Genomic DNA, 22,417 nt, shown 5'->3' on the forward strand with positions numbered 1-22,417 from the left:
GTTTCTCAAGTACTTTATTCTAAAACATTTTTTCTACTCAAAAGTGTTCAAATACGTTTCTCAAGTACTTTATTATAAAACATTTTTTCTATTCAAAAGTGTTCAAATATGTTTCTCAAGTACTTCATTATAAAACATTTTTTCTACTCAAAAGTGTTCAAATACGTTTCTGAAGTACTTTATTATAAAACCTTTTTTCAACTCAAAAGTGTTCAAATATGTTTCTCAAGTACTTTATTCTAAAACATTTTTTCTACTCAAAAGTGTTCAAATACGTTTCTCAAGTACTTTATTCTAAAACATTTTTTCTACTCAAAAGTGTTCAAATGCGTTTCTCAAGTACTTTATTCTAAAACATTTTTTCTACTCAAAAGTGTTCAAATACGTTTCTCAAGTACTTTATTATAAAACATTTTTTCTATTCAAAAGTGTTCAAATATGTTTCTCAAGTACTTCATTATAAAACATTTTTTCTACTCAAAAGTGTTCAAATATGTTTCTGAAGTACTTTTATTATAAAACTTTTTTTCTGCTCAAGAGTGTTCAAATATGTTTTTGAAGTACTTTATTATAAAACATTTTTTCAAAAGTGCTCATACAAGTTTCTGAAGTACTTTATTATAAAACATTTTTTCTACTCAAAAGTGTTCAAATATCTTTTTGAAGTACTTCATTATAAAACATTTTTTCAACTCAAAAGTGTTCAAATACATTTCTGAAGTACTTTATTATAAAACATTTTTTCTACTCAAAAGTGTTCAAATACGTTTTTGAAGACCTGTATTATAAAAAAAATTTCTACTCAAAAGTGTTCTAAAAACAGAATGATTAACTTTATTCCAGAAATTCCTTTTACTGGAAAAGTGTTTCATAGACGTATTGACTTACTTTATTTCAATATTTCCTTACTCAAAAAATGTTCAATACACGTTTTCAAGTATTTTATTCCAAAAAAATTTTTCTTGCTCGAAGTGTTCAATACACGTTTTCAAGTATTTTATTCCAAAAAAATGTCCTTTCTCGAAAAGTGTTCAATACACGTTTACGAGTATATTATTCCAAAAAAAAATTTTCTTACTCGAAATGTGTTTTATAGATAGACTGTGTCTTCTAGCTCAAAAATTTCTTTTTAGTCAAAAAATATTTCATGGTCCTATTACCAAACAGCTTTATTCCAACAAAAAATAATAATTTTTTTTTACCTAGAAAGTGTTTCAGTTGCTAAATTCATAACATTTTTGATTATTCAAATTTTTTTGTTTTTTCTGATTTGATAGAAATGTAAATTTCCAATATCGCTTCCTTATTCGCAAAATATTTTCAGGAAATGCGACACATTCTCTGTGGAAGGAACTGAAATTGTTTGCGGAAGTGGGATATCACGTGACTGCCGGTTGGAAAACAAATATTCAGGCGTGGGATCTCTTGGAAGAAGAAAGAAGGCGGTGTCCTCTTATTATTCGAGAAAGGTGTATATATCATGGAATCAGGTCTTTTCGAATGAAATCATGAAGGTCACTTGGACGTTGATCCCACTTCTCTTGGGTGAGTCGTCCGAAACATTCTCTAATCTCTTCTTCTTCTTAGTCTCTCTCTCTCTCAAAAAAGAAGTTATATTTGATATGTGTGGAAATATTATCACCGGAGTGTGGTTGGAACTATATTTCACGCCTCTCCGACTTCGGTATGAAAGAATGTCACTGTGAATAATAATGAGTTTATTTTTAAACTTTGTTCTTTTATTGAGAGGATATATACGTAACATATAAAATAATAGCTTAATAAAATTAAAAGGATCTTAAAACTGAACTTAAAAAGAATAATATTTTAATCGTAGACTAGCCTTTCGAATAAATGAGAACTTCAAATAGTCTTATAATAAACGAAACTCTTCGCGGATTTTATTAACTTTAATTGAATAGAAATGTAATTTTATTTATAAAATGAGTCCATTCAGCGTAGTAGCCGAAANAAAGTCCAAAAATGCAAAAAAATGCAAATGTCATCAAAATCCGGGCCTTACTCATAATAAACGAAACTCTTCGCGGATTTTATTAACTTTAATTGAATAGAAATGTAATTTTATTTATAAAAAGAGTCCATTCAGCGTAGTAGCCGAAAATCATTCAAATTAATAAATATTTTCAGATATTAATTAATCTTCATCCGGTTTTATGATTGCATCATACGGCGTCATTTCTGACAAAGAAGTCTGGGTATTATAAATCACATGATATGAAGAAATAATGTGTACATGAAGCATGTGAAAAAAGTGCGCACTTGTCTTTTGAATATAGCTCCGCTCCATGTATATAATTCGTAAATAGTTTTTTTTTTACTCTTTCCTCAATAAATGCTTAATAAAAATTATTATGGAACAATTATTTCATTAAAAGAAATATTGAAGACGACTGCAAATATTATAGTGCAACAGCCGGTATTATGTTATAAATAGATAATTCGGCTAGAAAGCATAACAGAAAGACTCGGCTCCAAAATACTGCAGAAAACTCGAAAAGAAAGCATTATATATATATANCTAGGTGTAGAAGATATTGAACTAATACATTCAAAAACAGCTGAACTTCAAAAAGATTTCCAGAGAGACATTGCTACTTACATGGAAGTAAATGAACAACTGCGCAGTGATTTATTATCTCAGCAAGATCATAATCAAGAGGTATTTGGCCATTTTGAATATATATATATATATTGTGTGTGTGTGTAACAAGAAACGCTTCAATTGATATTTTTATGTTATTCCTTTTCTGTAAATCCTTTTCTTAGTTTATTTTTCAAAACAAAATGCTCCTTCTCACATTTTAGAATTCGCATCGTGTCTTTTAATCTATTTTTAGTAACTAATTTCAATTAATAAGTAAGCTAATTTTTCTTTTTAAATCTATTTTAAGTTTTTTTTTCCTATTTTATTATTTTCTTCCTTTTAGTTTCGTTCGTTTTGTCAAGAAATGGTCAAAATTTTAGTTGGTGATAAATTTTGTTTGTAGCATTTAGAAAATGGGGAAATGACATGAAACTATTGATATGAAACTTAAAGCTCCATAAGAAATTTCAGTTCTCTAATTAGGAAAAAAAATGGTCGAAATTTTGATTGAAGATTGATTCCTATTGTCGATAACGTGAGGATAAATTCTTATTGTAACGATCAAGAAACGTTTGTAACTTTTATTGTCATCAATCATAGAAAAGCAACAAAAAAAAATAATGAAAAAAAAATGTTCTAGCTAGTTGGAAAAAGTCGGAATTTTGATTGGTGGTGTAAAAGCTATACATTGTGCATCTAGCAGCAGGAAATAATGACCACTTTTATTGCTTAAGTACAAAGCTTCAGTTGAAATTTAAGCTAGTCGGAATTTTGATTAACAGCAAATTCAATGTGGAAATAAAGTAAGTTCTGTTTGTAGCCTTCAAGATAAAATTAAAAATCGTATTGTCATACAACAACTCATAAAAAAAAATTAATTTGAAAATAATTTTATGAAACAAAAATTTGTTCCGCTACTTTCCATTTTATTTAATGAAAAAAAATGATCCTAGCTACTGGAAGATTTGAATTGTTGTACACTCGTAGATATTATTAGTATAAAACAATAAACAACTAAACAAAGTAAGAGAAAGTAGCCCTAAAGCAGCTAAGTATGCCGTACTTTGTACTTTTAATAGCATTCTAAATGAAAAACAAGCGAAAGAAGAAATTCAAGCAAAATTAAATTGAATAGGCTAGGATAAAAAATTAAATAAAGAGAAAAAGATAATTTAAGCAAAACAAATCAGCAACAATAATATTGCTGTTGCTTTGATATTTTACTATTTCGTCTTTTTATTTAATGTGTTGTAAAACGATTTCAGTAGCATTTTGAAAAAGAAAAAAAAAAGAATTTTACTCATTTCAGTCACATTAAAAAAAAATCGAAGTCGACTTCAAGTATTACACGAACAATTTTTAAAAGTAACGAAAAAGATTTTAACGTTTTTAGCAGGCGTAAGAAAAATATCTTTACTTTTCCTCAAAAATTAGAACATTTTTTAGAGTGAGAAATATATCGATTTCAGTTGCCTTCTTGAAAACGAAACATTAAAGCATAATGAAGATTTTCACAACAGTTTTTAAAACGAACTCTCTGTAAATATAAAAATAAAACGATTTTAGAGAAAAATGTTTTTTTTTTTCTTTCTTCCCTTTTTGAAAGAAAAGTTACGAACTTAGAATAAATCTTAATCACGAATCGATGGATTGGCCAATGAACTTTATTCCAATGCTACTTAATATTTTGTTGTAAATCACGTAGCCGCAAATCGAAGAAGCGTGCATCCGAATTGTTTCTTGAGGCATTGTACGTGCTTCTGATTGCACATTCTGATGTCCTTAAATTTATGTGCTCGGAGCCTCTTTAAATGGCTCCGAGAATCGCTCCATTTCCTTCCATCTCTCCGGTAGATTTCGCTCCCTCTGGACTTCGGATAGTTGGTCCAGTTTCACTTAAATATCATTCCGCGGATGACAGTAGGGAATTATTTACGCTGAGGAATTAAATTGTTGTGAGACAAATGTCTACATTATGCCATTCTTAACTTTTATATTTCTATTTATTTGGATAGTTGGTCCAGTTTCACTTAAATATCATTTTGCGAATGACAGTAGAGAATTATTTACCCTGAGGAATTAAATTGTTGTGAGACAAATGTCTACGTTATGCCATTCTTTACCTTTATATTTCTATTTATTTGGATAGTTGGTCTAGTTTCACTTAAATATCATTTTGCGGATGACAGTAGGGAATTATTTACCCTGAGGAATTAAATTGTTTTGAGACAAATGTCTACATTATGCCATTCTTTACTTTTATATTTCTATTTATTTGGATAGTTGGTCTAGTTTCACTTAAATATCATTTTGCGGATGACAGTAGGGAATTATTTACCCTGAGGAATTAAATTGTTTTGAGACAAATGTCTACATTATGCCATTCTTTACTTTTATATTTCTATTTATTTGGATAGTTGGTCTAGTTTCACTTAAATATCATTTTGCGGATGACAGTAGGGAATTATTTACCCTGAGGAATTAAATTGTTTTGAGACAAATGTCTACATTATGCCATTCTTTACTTTTATATTTCTATTTATTTGGATAGTTGGTCTAGTTTCACTTAAATATCATTTTGCGGATGACAGTAGGGAATTATTTACCCTGAGGAATTAAATTGTTTTGAGACAAATGTCTACATTATGCCATTCTTTACTTTTATATTTCTATTTATTTGGATAGTTGGTCTAGTTTCACTTAAATATCATTTTGCGGATGACAGTAGGGAATTATTTACCCTGAGGAATTAAATTGTTTTGAGACAAATGTCTACATTATGCCATTCTTTACTTTTATATTTCTATTTATTTGGATAGTTGGTCTAGTTTCACTTAAATATCATTTTGCGGATGACAGTAGGGAATTATTTACCCTGAGGAATTAAATTGTTTTGAGACAAATGTCTACATTATGCCATTCTTTACTTTTATATTTCTATTTATTTGGATAGTTGGTCTAGTTTCACTTAAATATCATTTTGCGGATGACAGTAGGGAATTATTTACCCTGAGGAATTAAATTGTTTTGAGACAAATGTCTACATTATGCCATTCTTTACTTTTATATTTCTATTTATTTGGATAGTTGGTCTAGTTTCACTTAAAATATCATTTCGCGGATGACAGTAGAGAATTATTTACTCTGATGAAATAAATTATTTTGAGGCAAATGTCTACATTATGCCATTCTTTACTTTTATATTTATTTGGATAATTGGTCTAGTTTCACTTAAATATCATTTTGCGGATGACAGTAGGGAATTATTTACCCTGAGGAATTAAATTGTTGTGAGACAAATGTCTACATTGTGCCATTCTTTACTTTTATATTTCTATTTATTTGGGTAGTTGGTCTAGTTTCACTTAAAATATCATTTCGCGGATGACAGTAGAGAATTATTTACCCTGATGAATTAAATTGTTGTGAGACAAATTTCTACATTACGCTAGTCTTTACTTTTATATTTCTATTTATTTGGATAGTTGGTCTAGTTTCACTTAAATATCATTTTGCTGATGACAGTAGAAAATTATTTACCCTGAGGAATTTAATTGTTTTGAGACAAATGTCTACATTATTCCATTCCTTACTTCAAATATGCTAACTGTTAAGTGCAGACGATATTTTAAGTTACGAAATCAGGCACAAAAACATACTTCTTCTGAAAAAACATACCTTTTTTTCGACGGATTCGGATTTCTAGCACCAAAAATATAAGGGGCCGCAATCTGGATAATAGGGTCCCAATAGTTTGGTCAGGAGAGAGCTCCAAATTTTTGCCTCCTTAATGTTAATTTCATTTTTTGCGTATTTCGATATATCTTGCGAAAGTTTTTTAAGAGAATTGAAAAATTCATACGCATAATTATACAATTCGTTTATCCAAAGATAATGCCATGAAAAAATAACTTTTAATAAATATTTATTATTTTTTACTATTTTTTTTAATGGTCGAAAAAATTTTTGAATTGTAAGGCATGTTATTTTTTGCATCATTTTGAATAATGTAATTTTAAGTGGCGAAATACAAAATTTGAGAGAAATCGATCGAATAGTTCCTGAGAAAATAAAATATAATTGAAATTCAATTTCTCAGAAACTTTTGAATATGCATATTTGAGATCGACCCCTCAAGACATTAAGATTGAGTCCTGGAACGTGAACATCCGATTATTAGATCAAAAGTTATGCAGAATGTCGGTTTTTTTTTTTTTTACTGTGCATTTTTAAATTTCAATGAAACCTCTGGGTCGAATAGAACATTTTTTCTAAAAATTCATGGATAAAAACTACATAAAAATCATAAATATCATAACAAATAATTATTATTTGGTCCAGAATGCAGCTTTCAATAAATTTTAACAACTGAGCAGAAATAGCTATCTATTTTTTTAATTATAAAATTCTTCTTCCTTTTCGCTTGAATAAACATTAAAAAAATTCTGTGCGTGACATTATTAGCTGGTTAGTAATTATCCCATTATTAAATTATCCATTGTTATTTTGGTGTTATAGTTCCCTAACGCTTCAGACAATGCATTGTTTTTGCTTGAAACTCGATTTAAAGAGCACTAAGCAGTAAATAAAAAAATTGTAGATTTGCAATTCTTCCTGGGCTACACTATTTTTGTACGATATAATTTCGTTAGTTTTTAGAATTTTTCAAATGTGATACAATGAATATATTGATATTAAATTAATTTAACATTCCTTTGAGTAGTATGGCTGCAATTCATTACATTGTTGCGAAATTATTTTTATTATTTTATTATTTTTTTAAGTTTGTATTTTTTGTCTCGTATTGTAATTACTCAGTTAACTATGGTTTTTCTGTAGTTACTTTTTTTTAAAGCATAGTTAGAAAATAGAAAAATTCTTAGACAATAATTTAATATAGAAAGGAAAATAGCCGTAGGAAAGCAGTTTTTATTATTGGAATTAATCTATAAATAATAATAAACGCGGCTGTGTGTGTGTGTGTCTATAATCACAATATATCGCCCCAGAAGCCTCGCCCAGGCACGAAACTCGGCACATAATTGTGTTTCGACATAATGAAGAAGTATTTATTTTCTTTTTCAAAAATTTGGATTAGTTTTTTAGTTATCAGTCATTTTGTAAGAAAATCTATGCTTTTTCGTCTTCAAAGAGCCATATTCAAAAAACTATTAAAAAATGCATATACTTTTCTCCACTCTTATAAATGTATGCTAATGCGAACCTTACAATTGAAATATTAATTTTCGACAACTTAAACCAATAATATACGAAAGAATTAATAATTTAATTGTAAGGTTCGCATTAGTTTACATTTATCAAAGTGGAGAAAAGTTTAACTGGATATGAAGCAGAACTGAATATGAAGACAAAATTGCAGGACAGGAACACTTTAATTGTTCACTAATCTTCAGATTTTCTGCTATGTTTTAAAAAACTTTATTTGTGAAAACCTTTAGCGTGGCGGACAGCTGGCCGCCTTAGGCGGCTAGTCGATAATAAAAAGTTTAATGGAAAGTTTATCTTTCAAACGCGTTTATTTTCATAAAATTTACACAAAAAATGAAAAACGTTTCAGAGCAAAAAACGTACCTCGAAAACAACATATAAAAACATATACTATACGAAAACAACATATGAAAACATACTATATAAAACAATCTTGCTATTTTTAAAAAAAATATCTCTCATCTACTCGAATGTAAACGATAGCTGGCTATGTTATCATAAAAAAACAACGTATAAAAACATATTTATAATTTATTATATTATATAATTCATAATATTCATTATATTATATTTCTGTTTTATTATAACTATAAATATTTCTAAAATATTTGTAGTTACAATAGAACTTATTAATTTTTCTATAATATAAATTTTTTTATTATATAATATAATTTTTTTCGTTTTTTTCTTCTTTTTATCCCTTTTGTGCTATATCTATCTGTATATTTATCTATCTATCTATCTAATGTAGAAAATGTTCAAAATGTAATGTAGAAGATGTTCAAAATGTAGAGAAAACATGGAAAAAATTACAGAACAATGAAAAAAGGGGAAAAAAACAATAAATATATCAATACACTGTTGTATTAATATATTTTGCTCTGGCTATATTGATACAATATTAGAAAGCACTCCTTTTTGCGGACATAGTCGTGTGAGCTGATAAAATGATTATATCTTTTATTTTTCGGATTTTTATTTTTTCTTATTCATTTTTTTCGGATTTTTTTCTGGATTTTTATTATTATTTTTTTTTCTTCCCCCCTTTTTTCATTGTTCTGTAATTTTTCCCTGTTTTCTCTACATTTTGAACTTATTTAATGAGTTCTATTTACTTGCAGCTTATGCGCAGAAGTAAAACTTATTGTTTTTCTTAATTTTCTTCGTTTTTTTTCCTTTTTTGTATATATATATATATATGTCATTTATTCGAATGCGCACATTTTAAGAGTTATACTATTTTTCAAACGAGCATGTATACTTTCTTCCGTACGTATTTTGAGCTATGCCCATAACTCACTTATTAAGCCAGGAGCAATTTTCTTTCAAGCGATGTCCATTTTTTAAAAAGCGCATTTCAACTTTTTTCCAATACTCATTTAGAGCTTTGTTGCCCGGTGTTGTGAAAACCTTTCATTATGCAGCAAAAGATATTATTTATAAGATATCGATCCGCTGTTCTAAAGAATTATTCACTATAAAATATTGATTTTTAAAAATTATACGCGTGAGTTGGAATTCTTATTCAATTCAATCGAGCTTTCACTGATATTTGGAATGCTTTTTACAAAAAGTAGCGAAATAAAAAGAACGTAATTTAGTGCAAACCAAAAATCGTTCGAAGAAATATTGAAAGTATTCCTTCTCAAGCGAGTAAAAAGCGCACGCAAAGTCGGTAAATTGGGGAATAACTTTTTCTGTCTATTATAAGGAAGCAGGGGTTAATAAATCACTTTTTACCTCAAGTTTTCTCTTCTACTTTGATTTATACGTAATAATCTATGCGTTCATGCAAAGATTGATTGGAAAGTACGCCATTTTTAGAATTTAATAAATTATTTGCTCTTAGATCGTTTTTTCTATTTTGAGGAAAAGCTCCACTCTAAAATTAATATGAAAAAAAGGATTTCAGATTTTCCTTTCACATCATTCTACACGCAATAACTTTTTTTTAAAAATATAAGCAGAGACCTTTTTAAATGACTAAGACACAATGCACAACGTGCCAAAATAAATAAATATAAAATAACGGAACACTCTGAATACCTTTTGATCTAATGGTCGGAATTTCACGTACTAGGACTGACATTTTACGGGGATGGCAGACGATATTTTAAGTTTCGAAATCACATATAAAATTCTTTTAATAAATATACTTTTTCATAGGGATTCGAATTTTGATTCTCGAAATATAGGAGGTTTAGCGCAATTTGTGAAATATAGTCCCAATAGTATAGTCAAGAGAACAGTTGAAAACTTGGTCCTTAACAGTTAAATTCTCTTTTTGGGTATTTTTCAAATATCGAGAACTTTTTAAGCAAACGAAAACAATTTTGCATAGAATTATGAAAATCGTTTATCCAAAGATAATTCCAAACACACAAAAAATGTTGAATAATTATTTTTCTATTATTTCATTTGAATATAGTCGGAAAAAAAATTAAAATTCTCAGAAACTATTCGACCGAATTCGATCAAATTTAGTATTTTGAGTAAAAAATTACATTTGTTAAAATGATGACATAATTTTTATACATTTTAATTCGAAATCCAATTATTCAATTTGCATAAAAAAAAATAACGCTATGATAAAAAGTATATTAAAGTAGGTTTTGCTACATGTAAAGATTTTTTTTCTTCAGACTGATTAATGACTACATAAAAATAAAGTAATCTTTTTTTAACTTGAATGATAAAAATGATTACTTTTTTTTAAAGTAAGAATAAAGTAAAAATTTGAAAGCATTTTTTATGAAAAGAAAGTAATTTTTTTTAAGTAATTATTTTTAAAGACTTAATTTTAAATATGCATCAAATGTAACTTACCGAATGAATTCGTTAAATTGGTATTGAATTTTGTCAATTAAGAAGCAAAGATAANTTATGAAAATCGTTTATCCAAAGATAATTCCAAACACACAAAAAATGTTGAATAATTATTTTTCTATTATTTCATTTGAATATAGTCGGAAAAAAAATTAAAATTCTCAGAAACTATTCGACCGAATTCGATCAAATTTAGTATTTTGAGTAAAAAATTACATTTGTTAAAATGATGACATAATTTTTATACATTTTAATTCGAAATCCAATTATTCAATTTGCATAAAACAAAAATAACGCTATGATAAAAAGTATATTAAAGTAGGTTTTGCTACATGTAAAAAATTTTTTTCTTCAGACTGATTAATGACTACATAAAAATAAAGTAATCTTTTTTTTAACTTGAATGATAAAAATTATTACTTGCAATACAATGCAATAAAATTCGTACAGTTTTAAATTCAAACTTTAGACGTGTTACATAAATTATTATTTCAATGAAAAAATTCAAGCGAATTTTGTAGCTAAAAAATACAAAAATGAAAAAAAAAATATGACTGAAGTTTTTATTATTGTAAAAAAATAAAGAGATGTATGAAAAGTAACGACAAACTACATCAAAAAGATTTATCGCGATCAAGAGAAAATTTATTCTTAGTTCTCAAAGAAGGCTTAGCTACCCTTTTTTAAAGTATTTCTCATCTTCTCAAATATGAACGATAACTGCTATGTTATCATAAAATATGCGTTAGGATTTCCCAAGCATTCCGTTCTAGTTTAATTCATTTATTGAAAGCAGGGAGAAGAGTAAACAAAGCAACCGCGAATACTGATGCAGAAAGTTCCAATTCCATAACGAAGAAAAAAAATGGCTCGTTAATCAGAAAAGCGTCATTAAAGTTGATGACCAAGAACACATCCAGAGCACGCTCCGCTGCATTGGCCACCAAGCATGAATAACAACAAACAATAATTTGAATGAATCAGAAGAACGAATGTCATTCACGATCATCGATGGTGTTAACCCAATTGCTTCCTTCCTTCTCTTTTGGGCGCCCCCATGAATGTTCCATGAAAAGACTGCTCTGTAAGTGAGCGATGATTGTAAATAATCGTTCGTGTAATCCAAGTGAAAACGATGATGAATTTTTAAAATCAGAATCCAAGTGAAAACGATAATGAATTCTTAAATTCAGCCTTGTCAGTACTTTGATTTTCTTATGATATTGTTCTCTCAATTGAAAATGCTTTTGAGAGTTTGATTAAAATCCGATGAATATTGTATTGCAATGAAATCTGTTCTCAAGAAGTTATGGTTCTGTTTTTTTCTCTTGCTTTTTGGATTTTTTACAGGTATAGTATTGTTTTGTGTTTTTTTCGAACATGCACGTTTTGCTGCTTTCAAAAAATAAATAATTAAAATAAAAATTAAATAAATAAAATAAAAATCGTGATAATCCGAGGCTTAATTTTTTTCTTTTACATTTGACTCCTACATTAAATGTTCTCTGATAAAAGTACGATTCTAAAACTGATTAGCGATATTAATTAATTATTTTTAAGATTTTAACTTTCGATAAAAAAAAGTGCTTTGAGTTTATTCCGGTTGTATATTTAGGTTTGAACTGTTACATTGTTTAAACTGTTCTTGTTCATTGTTTAAACTGTTCTTTTTAAACCTTATATGGAGCTTCAAGAATTGGACATTTTCTTTTTTACTCTATCTATAATTTAAAACTAATTGCTCAGAAAAAGTTCGACTGTTTGTTTTGCTTGCTAAAAAAAAAAAACTTTTTTTTCTTTTACTGTTTGGTACCTACATTAAAAACTCCCTGATAGAAGAACCACTCTAAAGTTGGTTGATGATAGAAATTAATTATTTTTTAAATTTTAACTTTTGATGAAAAAAAGTGCTTTGCGTTTATTTATGTTGTAGTCTTTATTGTTTAAAATGTTCTTTTTAAACCTGATAGTAAACTTAAACCTGAAGTATTTTTTTTACTCCATCTATAATTTAAAAATAATTACTTAGAAAAAAGAGAATATCTAAATTGTTTTGCGTTTCTCTCGATATTAAAAATTTTTATGGGGTACTGACCGACGTAGCTTTTTTTAGGGTATTTAACTTAACGTTACATTTTGTTCTACTGCGCAATAACTGCAAGATGTAAAAACTTGAAATTACTAAAGTGTGTAGAAACGTGTACAGGAATTAAAATGGAATAAAAAATTAGGGAGAGATTGAGAATTATTAACTGTTAAATACCATACAGGCGGCTAGAATGCAACTACTTAGTTGAAATTTGAATGTAAAACAAACAATATCTAATATGATTTTAAATTATTTCAGAGTTTAGTTTAAAAAAAACATGTTTCGAATGGGTTTTTTTACAATTTAGTGTCAGTACTGTCTATTTTTTAATAACTGTCCCTGTACTTAAAAACGCATTTTAAAACTGCGAACAAGACATTTGGTTTTAAGTTATGAAGTGTTTGCTTGCAAAATGTGGTCGTAATTAAGTTAATGTAAAATTGTAAGTGATACAAAGATGTTTTTGCAATAAATAGTAAAAATTCTTAATATTTCTTCAAATTCCTAGAAATAATCTATTTTCTCAAAAAATTATTAATTAAATTGTCATATTTGTTAAAAAATTTTCCTATATATTTATTNCAAAGATGTTTTTGCAATAAATAGTAAAAATTCTTAATATTTCTTCAAATTCCTAGAAATAATCTATTTTCTCAAAAAAATTATTAATTAAATTGTCATATTTTTTAAAAATTTTTCCTATATATTTATTTAATTTATTCAGAATTTTTTTCTTCTTCATGTTCTTTTGAAACAATCACATTTTTACATGGAGTAAGAATTGTGGGCGTATATACCTATTTAAATAAAATATGTGAAAATTTTAGAGAAATTTTTAGTGAGTTCTTGAGAAATAAATATTTAAAAATACGAAATTTTATTACCCAGGAATCAATGTCGGATTAAAAGTACACTTTAGTTTAGTTAAAATTAAATAGTCTAATTAAATATATCACAGTTGGAAAGGAATCAATCAAATAGCTCTGAAACACTCTTTAAACTTTATTTGTCAGAAAATATTGGACCAATTTAAAATTTGTTATTTGTAATTAAATTATTTCAGAACATGTAAAAAATTTGCATGCAGCTTTATAAATCAAAACTTTTTGATCATTATAAAAATTTAACTATAAAAATAATAAATATTTTGCTCTTCTTTGCGATTGATTATATTTGGATAAAATATGTTTATAATTTTCAAGCATGAAAAAAAAACATACGCACAGAAAAAAGCAAATTAATACTCAAGCTAGGAAGAAAGAAAAACGTAAGAAACATAAGGATGGATTTTGAGGTAAATAAAAATCAAAAATCATTTAGAAGCCGAACGAAACTAGAAAGTGTTTTTAACAACCACGTTTCAGCACTGCACTGTATTGTCCGGAAGTCAAACAGATTTTTATGTTTTCAGTCCCACCTTCTTTAGTAGTGTTTGGTAATTTCTTCGCCTCAATAATAATTCCGTGTTCCCCTACTTGTAATGCTTTTTTGTTGATCCAAAAATATCTCTTAAGGGTTATTATTACAGAGCACCAAAAGAGCTGAAAAATATTTTTTTCTTTTCTTTTCTAGGATGCGGTATGGTATGTGCAGAGGGTATATGTGACACATCGCATGTGGAACACTGCTACGATACTCTTGTTCATTATGAAGGATTGGGATTTCCCCTTTACGGAAAAGATGAAGAAGAGCTGAATGAAACATGCGAGTAAAGACTGTTTTGTATATGTTTAAACCATATATTTTACATGTTTAAACCATATATTTTACATGTTTAAACCATATATTTGATTGATTCATGGTGATTCAGTAAAGATAATAACTTGGACATCATTGATAAGATAATAATAATTATAATGCAAACCCACGGTCGGAAATGTAGTAGTACGCGGCTTTCTTACTGTGGACCAAACTATGAAACAATACTTTTAATTATTTAAATTTTATTAATATGGTGGATAATTTCATTCAAATAGGCACTAGATCGTGGTAGCTCAGGGGATAGAGCGTTTGCTTTCCAATGAGGTTAGCCGGATTCGGATCCCAACGATGGCTGGGTCAATGCAAATTCTGCCCCAGGCTCGCGCTGACCACAGTGGTGACTTAAAATATATCCTCAGTGGTAGACGGATCATGGGTTAGAAGTTCAATCGAAAGGTTCAAATTTCTCTCAATATTTGATCCAGGAGTTCTCTTGTCTTCTGGATTGAATTTCAAGAAATAAGCATGAAATAAAGTAATTTTCATAATATTATAAAAACATTCATAAGAATTCCATATTTTTAATAGTAACAAAATACACAAAGGATGCATTTCCGTCGCAAAAATAAAGCTACCAGGTATCGACCGGCAGACTATTTTTGAGTCGCATATTTGTTTTATTTACTCGCAGTTTGGCTGGTAAAAATTTGCGGCTGGTCAAAACAATGATAAAAATTTTATGCTTTTATCAGTGCGCAACTGTACATTTTTATATCATGCTGATCCACAAAATTGAATATTTTTTAAATTTTGAATTAATAATCAGTTTATCTTCAAAAGTAACAAAAATTGATTAAGAAACAATCATGGGGGTCGGTGAGCGAAGCGAGAAAGGCAACTATTATACATTTTTAAATCATGCAGATCCACAAAATTGAACATTTTTTAAATTTTGAATTAATAGTCAGTTTATCTTCAAAAGTAACAAAAACTGATTACGAAAAAATCATGGGGGTCGGTGAGCGAAGCGAGAAAGGCAACTATTATACATTTTTAAATCATGCTGATCCACAAAATGGAATATTTTTTAAATTTTGAATTAATAATCAGTTTATCTTCAAAAGTAACAAAAACTGATTACGAAACAATCATGGGGGTCGGTGAGCGAAGCGAGAAAGGCAACTATTATACATTTTTAAATCATGCTGATCCACAAAATGGAATATTTTTTAAATTTTGAATTAATAAGCAGTTTATCTTCAAAAGTAACAAAAACTGATTAAGAAACAATCATGGGGGTCGGTGAGCGAAGCGAGAAAGGCAACTATTATACATTTTTATATCATGCTGATCCACAAAATTGAACATTTTTTTAAATCTCGAGGTTTTTATCATCAAAAATAACAAAAATGATCATGTGTGAGCAAAGGTCCCCCAAACATTTTAATATTAATATGTAACAATTCTGCTCATCCGAACTGAATTGTTGTCTAATTGAAATCCGTTCGGCATTCGGCGTTGCAATAATGCGGTGCATCGAGGAATCGATGAATTATATTAATTAATGGAGACGAAACCCCGGGATTAAACTGCGATGAGGCCACATATCGTACTGCATTTATATCGTATTAACAGCGCCGTGTTTATGCAGTCATATTCCAGTCTTTATTAAAACAGATTGTTGCAGCTTCATTTTATTAAGAAAGATTAATATCAATTTTGTGACATCACCTATTTATCTGAAATTGATAATCATCAACCATTATTCGCGCTGCAATTGGAATAGTCTGTGAATTCGACGTCATTTACAGTCTAATAGTGGAATATCCAAGGCATTGGAGGAATAACTAGAACAATGGAGATCATAACAATGGATTTTGCGGAGCTTCAGTCATGTAAGGTACGAAGCAAGTAATATAAAAAAAAAATATTTTTAAAGTCAATTCCTACATAGGTCAACAAAGAAATTTTAGTTAGTTTTTATTAAATAATTAAATTTTTTTCTCCTATATAAAACTAAAAATAATAATTTAAATTTAATTGATGAATTCATATTTGAAAAAACTGTATTAACATCAAGTGTTATCCACTACAAATTTACAAAAATATACTTGAACTAGAATGGACGAATAAAAAGTATTTAATTAACGTTTGAAAATTTGAACAAGATATATAGATATATATATAGGGAGGGAGTAAAATAATAGTAGGAATTGGAAAAAAAAGAAAAGGCACGTGGTGTCAGATAACTATAAAAGTATAAATTTGGTGACGTGAACCTTGCGTGCTACCACGTAATGTTCTTGAGTTTATCCGTACACATCAAAATATAAAATAATTAAATATTTAACAATAAACTATTTGAACAATAAACTATTTTATTTTGTTCAAATAGTATATTTTAAGCCATATTTTTTTTTAAAGCATATCTGTAAAACATCTCTCTCTTTGCGAGACGTTTTATATTTTGGTTCGTTTATTTAAGTGATGACAATGGTTTTTACCTAATGATGACAATGGTTTTTGTAGGTATAAATATTTACTTTTTTTCATCTGGATTAAATATGTATTAAAAATAAAAAATGAAAATATGAACAATCTACATAACATTTAAATTCCGGAGTCCTACCTACTGCTCCTTTCTAGTTCATGCTCTCTGTAAATTCCAAACTCGTCAAAAAAAAAAAAAAAAAAATTCTTCTTTCTCACAAGAAAAAGTCCTTGGATTTCTCTTACTCCACCCCCACTCCCGTATCCCTCACCCTCTGACCCTCAGGTCAGAGGTCAATATAATGCGTGGGAGAGGAATCAGGATCCTGACAATATCCATAACCATATTTTTTTTAAAAAATAATTCCAATTATTCAATAATAATAAATTAAGAAGAAAATTAGTTTCAAAAATCATTGCTGGTTAAAAAATATCCCAACTTTCGGAACCCCCGTGACCTTTCCACGGAACCCTGAGGTTCCGTGAAATATCTTTTGTTAATCGCCGTTTTAATGCTTGTAATCGCAGTACTGAATTAACCCATATTTACACACCTCAAAATTATACATTGATAAATTCACAAGTTAATTAAATAACTACTTTAATTTTGCAACTAAGAAATTTAAGAATTAGAAAAAAAAGACAGCTTTTGTTTAAAATAAAAAACAGGAGAGAAAATTTTGCTGATAAAGAAGCAAACCATACAGAGGAAGATATTTAAGTAATAACACACAATAGGATTATTGGACAATATTATTGACTGCAATACACATAAATTGTATTTAAAAAATCACTGATGTTATTTTTAAAATATGTGAAATACTGATTATAGTTGTAGTACTGTTATTACTAGTTTTCCTTTATATCTTAATTCCTCATAAATTTTCATTAAAAATAATTGGCAATTAAATAGAAGCTAATGTAAAATATTATTTAAGTTTTTTTTTTACCAAAAATGTTCATCTTTTATGCAAAGAATCAGTTGAAGTAGTTTTAATAGTTTTAGATAAAACTGTTGGTTTCTTCGAAATCGTTTTCCCCTTCTCAAATATTATAATTGCTACCGTCGTTGAACAGCCGAACTAATTTTTTTGACTAAGACTACTTATGTTCAACTCCGTAACCTTGCAGTTTTGAACCTGATTTAGAAGACAAGGGAATTCCTGGATTAAATATCGGAGACATTTTTCCTTTGTGGAGGACTTTTTGATGGAACTAATCAGCATTTGCGTTACATGGAGAGGAAAACCACGAAAACCTCTTACGGTTAGCCTGATGGCTAGAGGACTGTAACCTATGATCGGTATACCACTGAGGACATTATACATCAGCATTGTGGTCGGTGTGAGCTGGATGCGGAATTCGTGTCGACCAGTCATCGCTGATTCTTGCAAATTCGAACCCGGTTCACCTCATTGGAAGGCGAACGCTCTATCCCCTGAGCCATCACGACTGGTCATATCAGATTTAAAAAAAAAATTTCACGTTTCCTTGTGAGCTGTTTAAATTATATTCCTTCGTTCAAGAAACTTTAACTCCAGTTTTAAGCTCGCGAGACGCCATTTTACAATCCAGCGGCTTTTAACGACTCCTGTTTGGCATTTCTTATAATAAAGAAAACTGTGAGTTTTGACTTTTTTCTTATTTTTAGTTTAGGTAATAAGTTTTAAAAGAAATAAAAGTTTGCGACCAAGAAATGATGCTTTTTTGAAAGAAAAGATATGTATTTTAATATTTTTAATCTAATTGGCAATTTTCAAAAGTTTTTTTGTCCATCCTGAAATGTTTCTTTATCTAAAAGATGTAGTTTAAAATGGCAGATTTGCCTGGAATGTAAGGCTGTTTTTATTTTACTTGGCGTAAAGAACTTTTCTTTTAATATTAATTTCATAACTGTGTGAAAATTTGAAGCGTTTATTCAAATTGCATTAACGGTAAGAATTAATTTTGAACATTCTTTTTGACTCAAAGGACGATGAACGATTCATTCGAGTGTCTCCAGGCGTATTCGCAACATTGTAATGAAAGTGAGGCATGCGACGATGAGGGCTGTTCACAAATGTTGGAGGATATCGAAACATTTTCCACAAACACAGGATTAAGGAATGTTGAAAAAGAACTCTGCAATCCAGGTGCTACGAGGGAAGGTAAGTTATAACAGATAAAATATTTTTCATATTAAGCATTTAAAAAAGGAATTTTAAATGTACTGAAAAAATTTCTGTAAATGTAAAGATCAAAACAAGAATCTGTGATCACTCTCATTGCAAATAGAGTTGGCATTTCAAGACTTGCGCGATTTCTGCACTCTCCACACTTTCCCTCTTTCTGTTACCATGGTTTCGGGAAAAAAAATTATTTCTTACCACGAGAATATTTTCCAACTTCTTACTGAATCCTATTGCCGAAGGAAAAAAGCGAGATTTTCCAAAACCATGATAACGGAGAGGGTGAAAGCGTGGAGAATGGGAAAATCACGTAATTCCTATTATATTTAAAAGAGTATAAGTTCTTTGTCTAATACCTATGACCGAGTATCTATTTAACAGGTATTTTTCTAAAAGCCAGAATTTTTAATGTATTGTTCAGTGATGGGTTTTTGTGCTTGTCTGATCTATTTGCATCTTTTTCCTATTGAATCTTAAAATTCCACTTCAACGCAATATTTACGGTAGTTTCAGATTCAGGTAGGTATTTTATTTGCGTCACCCTAGAGCAGTACAATGGGCTATTGGCGACGGTCTGGGAAACATCTCTGAGGATGATCCGAAGACATGCCATTGCAATTTTGATCCTCCGCAGAGGGGGGGGGCTCCCCTTCTTTGGTAGCCGGACGACCAGCGTGCGAAGTCGAGCACTTAACGGTAGAGGACCGATACAGCACACCCTCAGTACGCAGGCTGTTCAAAGTGGTCAACCACCCGCTTACTGACCGCAACCTGTGACTTCGGTGAACTACTGGGAAACGTGTCTTTACGTTCAGCCCACTGCAGAACGGTTTCAGGAAAGATTTCATGTCCCTGAGAAAACAAAAATGAAGGTGCAACAAAACTAGAAAAAACCACATTCACGTTTTGAGAATAGGCGCCTATTTTCGAGAGCTCGAAACATGTCGCTTTTTTTAAATAACTTCACAATTTTGAAGCAAAATTTTCTAAATCATTAAGTATATCTTGTTGTGATTATTCATTTTTTATCAAATAGAGTTTTGTTAAATCTATTTCAGCCTACTTGGAAAATTATTCATGCTTAGCGAGTAACGTTGAACATTATGCCGCCTGTCACAATGACTCTCAGATGTCACAGGATTTCATGACAACCATCAAAGAGCCGTCACAAGCAATCGCAGCTCGATGCTGGTAAGTGAACTTACAAACAATTACAGTCAAACTTCGTTATAGTGAACATTCAAGGGACCGAAATTTAGGTTCACTATAACCGGGAGTTCCCTATATCAGTACTGCAAACAATTTTAACTCATTTTTCCGAACTGCTCCCTTTTATTACACATTATTTAAATAAATGACCCACAGAAAGAAGTACAAAAATGATTAAATAATATGTAGTAACAAAAGTTGCGTTAACTTTTATTGAAGTTATACTTCTTATGCGACTTCCAACAAGGTTGCGTTAAACGTTTAACNGTTAAAAAAGGACCCTTCACAAAATATTTTAACTTAAAAACGGACCCTTCACAAAATGATTTTAACTTAAAAACGGACCCTTCACAAAATGATTTTTCTTTTAATCGGACCCTTCACAAATTTTCTTATCTTCATTATTAATTTGTTAATCGAATAAACCCTTTCCAGGGCAGAAAACAAGAATGATGGATGTAAACGAATTAAGTCTTGTCTTCGACAGACAATTCTTCCATTATTCGTCCGAAATTAATATTCTGCGTTCAGCAGTATAGGCTAAATACCAAATATTTGTATGTTGCATCTCTCATTTAGAAGCAGTAATTGTTGTTTATTTTTTAAAATTTAATTTTTTTAATTATAATTTTACAGTGTTGAGCATAATCTTGTATGTCTTTACAATTTAAAAACTCCTTGAAAAAAAAATTTTTTTTTTTGCAATAACGGACCCTATTTGCACAAATTCATAAGAGCGGACCCTGGTTGAAAGAATGTGAGTAATTTTTTCACAATTTCACGAAAAACGGACCTTTCACAATATGTCAGGACAGACCCCTGGCTCCATTTTATTACACATTATTTAAATAAATGACCAACAGAAAGAAGTACGAAAATGATTAAACAATATGTAGTAACAAAAGTTACGTTAAATTTTATTTTTGATGACTCTTCGTCTTGCATACAAAAAATTTAGGGATGGCAAACTGAGATAGAGGAAGTAAAAAAGAATGCTTATGTCTACATTCCACTCAATAAATGGTTTTAAAAATCAGGATATGCATTTTATGCAGAAATTTAAAAATTATCAAAAAATGAAAGAAAGAAAAATCAGTCGTAGACAGAAAAAAGTTCACGATAACCAATATCCTCTTTCCTTTTGTTTCACTTTATCCGCAAAAAATAATATTATATGTGTACAGCGAGGCACTGGAGCTAATATTTCGTTCACTATATCCGGGAGTTCACTATAAACCATTGTTCACTATAGCGGGGTTTGACTGTATTATATGCCCTATTCTTTAAAAGCAGTTGTGTGTGACGATTATAATCGTCATCGTGATTACACGTCACTCTGAGTCCTCGCACTAAATTCATCTCAATATTTTAATAATTGAGCTTTATCTAATGTGTAAAAAACAAAATTTGCAAACGTAAGATTAATAAAAAATATATATAAACATAAATATTAATGTTATTTTAACCCCTTAACAGAGACATATATTTCAGAAAAATGGAATTTTTTTTGACTGTTTAATTTTGTTCTTTATATTATTATAAATGGTTTTTTATTTGAAAAATAAAATTTTAAACGCATTAACTATGGTATTTATAATTTTTACATGCACATAAGAAAGTAATGGATTACACGCACATCTTATTCAGTTAGAGCAAATGAAACCAAATTTAGAAGCTAAATACAATATAACTAGCATAATATAATATAAAAACACAGCATTATGATTTTTTAAATACTTACATTTTACAAATCTTTTACAAATTTTACAAATCTTTTCCCTTCCTTGTTTCCCTCCTTCGACTGAAGACGTACTCGGTGAAAAACTAGGACCACTAATGCCATCTATTAAGAAAATAGTGAACTAAGTATACTAAAGTAGAAACGATCACAACTCGGGCTTCACAAAATAGAAACGTTAACTTTTTTCCTGCCCGAAGTCAGTTCGGGCATCACAAATACTGCACGCAAGGGTTGCCCGAACTGGAATCTGGCCACACTGGCAAGGGGTTAATAAGGATTTTATTTAATAATATTTTGAAGAAATTGAATAAATTCCGATACATCTTGTATATATACTACCTTGATATATATATATATAT

The 22,417-nt window shown here is 29.2% G+C and overlaps 1 protein-coding gene across 1 annotated transcript in view; it reads right to left on the reverse strand.

Annotated features, from left to right (window-relative positions):
- LOC107440357 (protein tyrosine phosphatase non-receptor pez) overlaps positions 1 to 22,417 on the reverse strand; it is a 190,635-nt gene that overhangs the window by 74,527 nt on the left and 93,691 nt on the right. Inside the window, exon 4 of the mRNA XM_071185889.1 lies at positions 22,059 to 22,160. Within this exon, the coding sequence (XP_071041990.1) occupies positions 22,059 to 22,060 (2 nt within the window). The 5' untranslated portion in view covers positions 22,061 to 22,160. The remainder of the gene's footprint in view (positions 1 to 22,058; positions 22,161 to 22,417) is intronic.

The sequence above is a fragment of the Parasteatoda tepidariorum genome, chromosome 9 (assembly GCF_043381705.1).
Source record: "Parasteatoda tepidariorum isolate YZ-2023 chromosome 9, CAS_Ptep_4.0, whole genome shotgun sequence".
Classification (NCBI taxonomy): domain Eukaryota; kingdom Metazoa; phylum Arthropoda; class Arachnida; order Araneae; family Theridiidae; genus Parasteatoda; species Parasteatoda tepidariorum.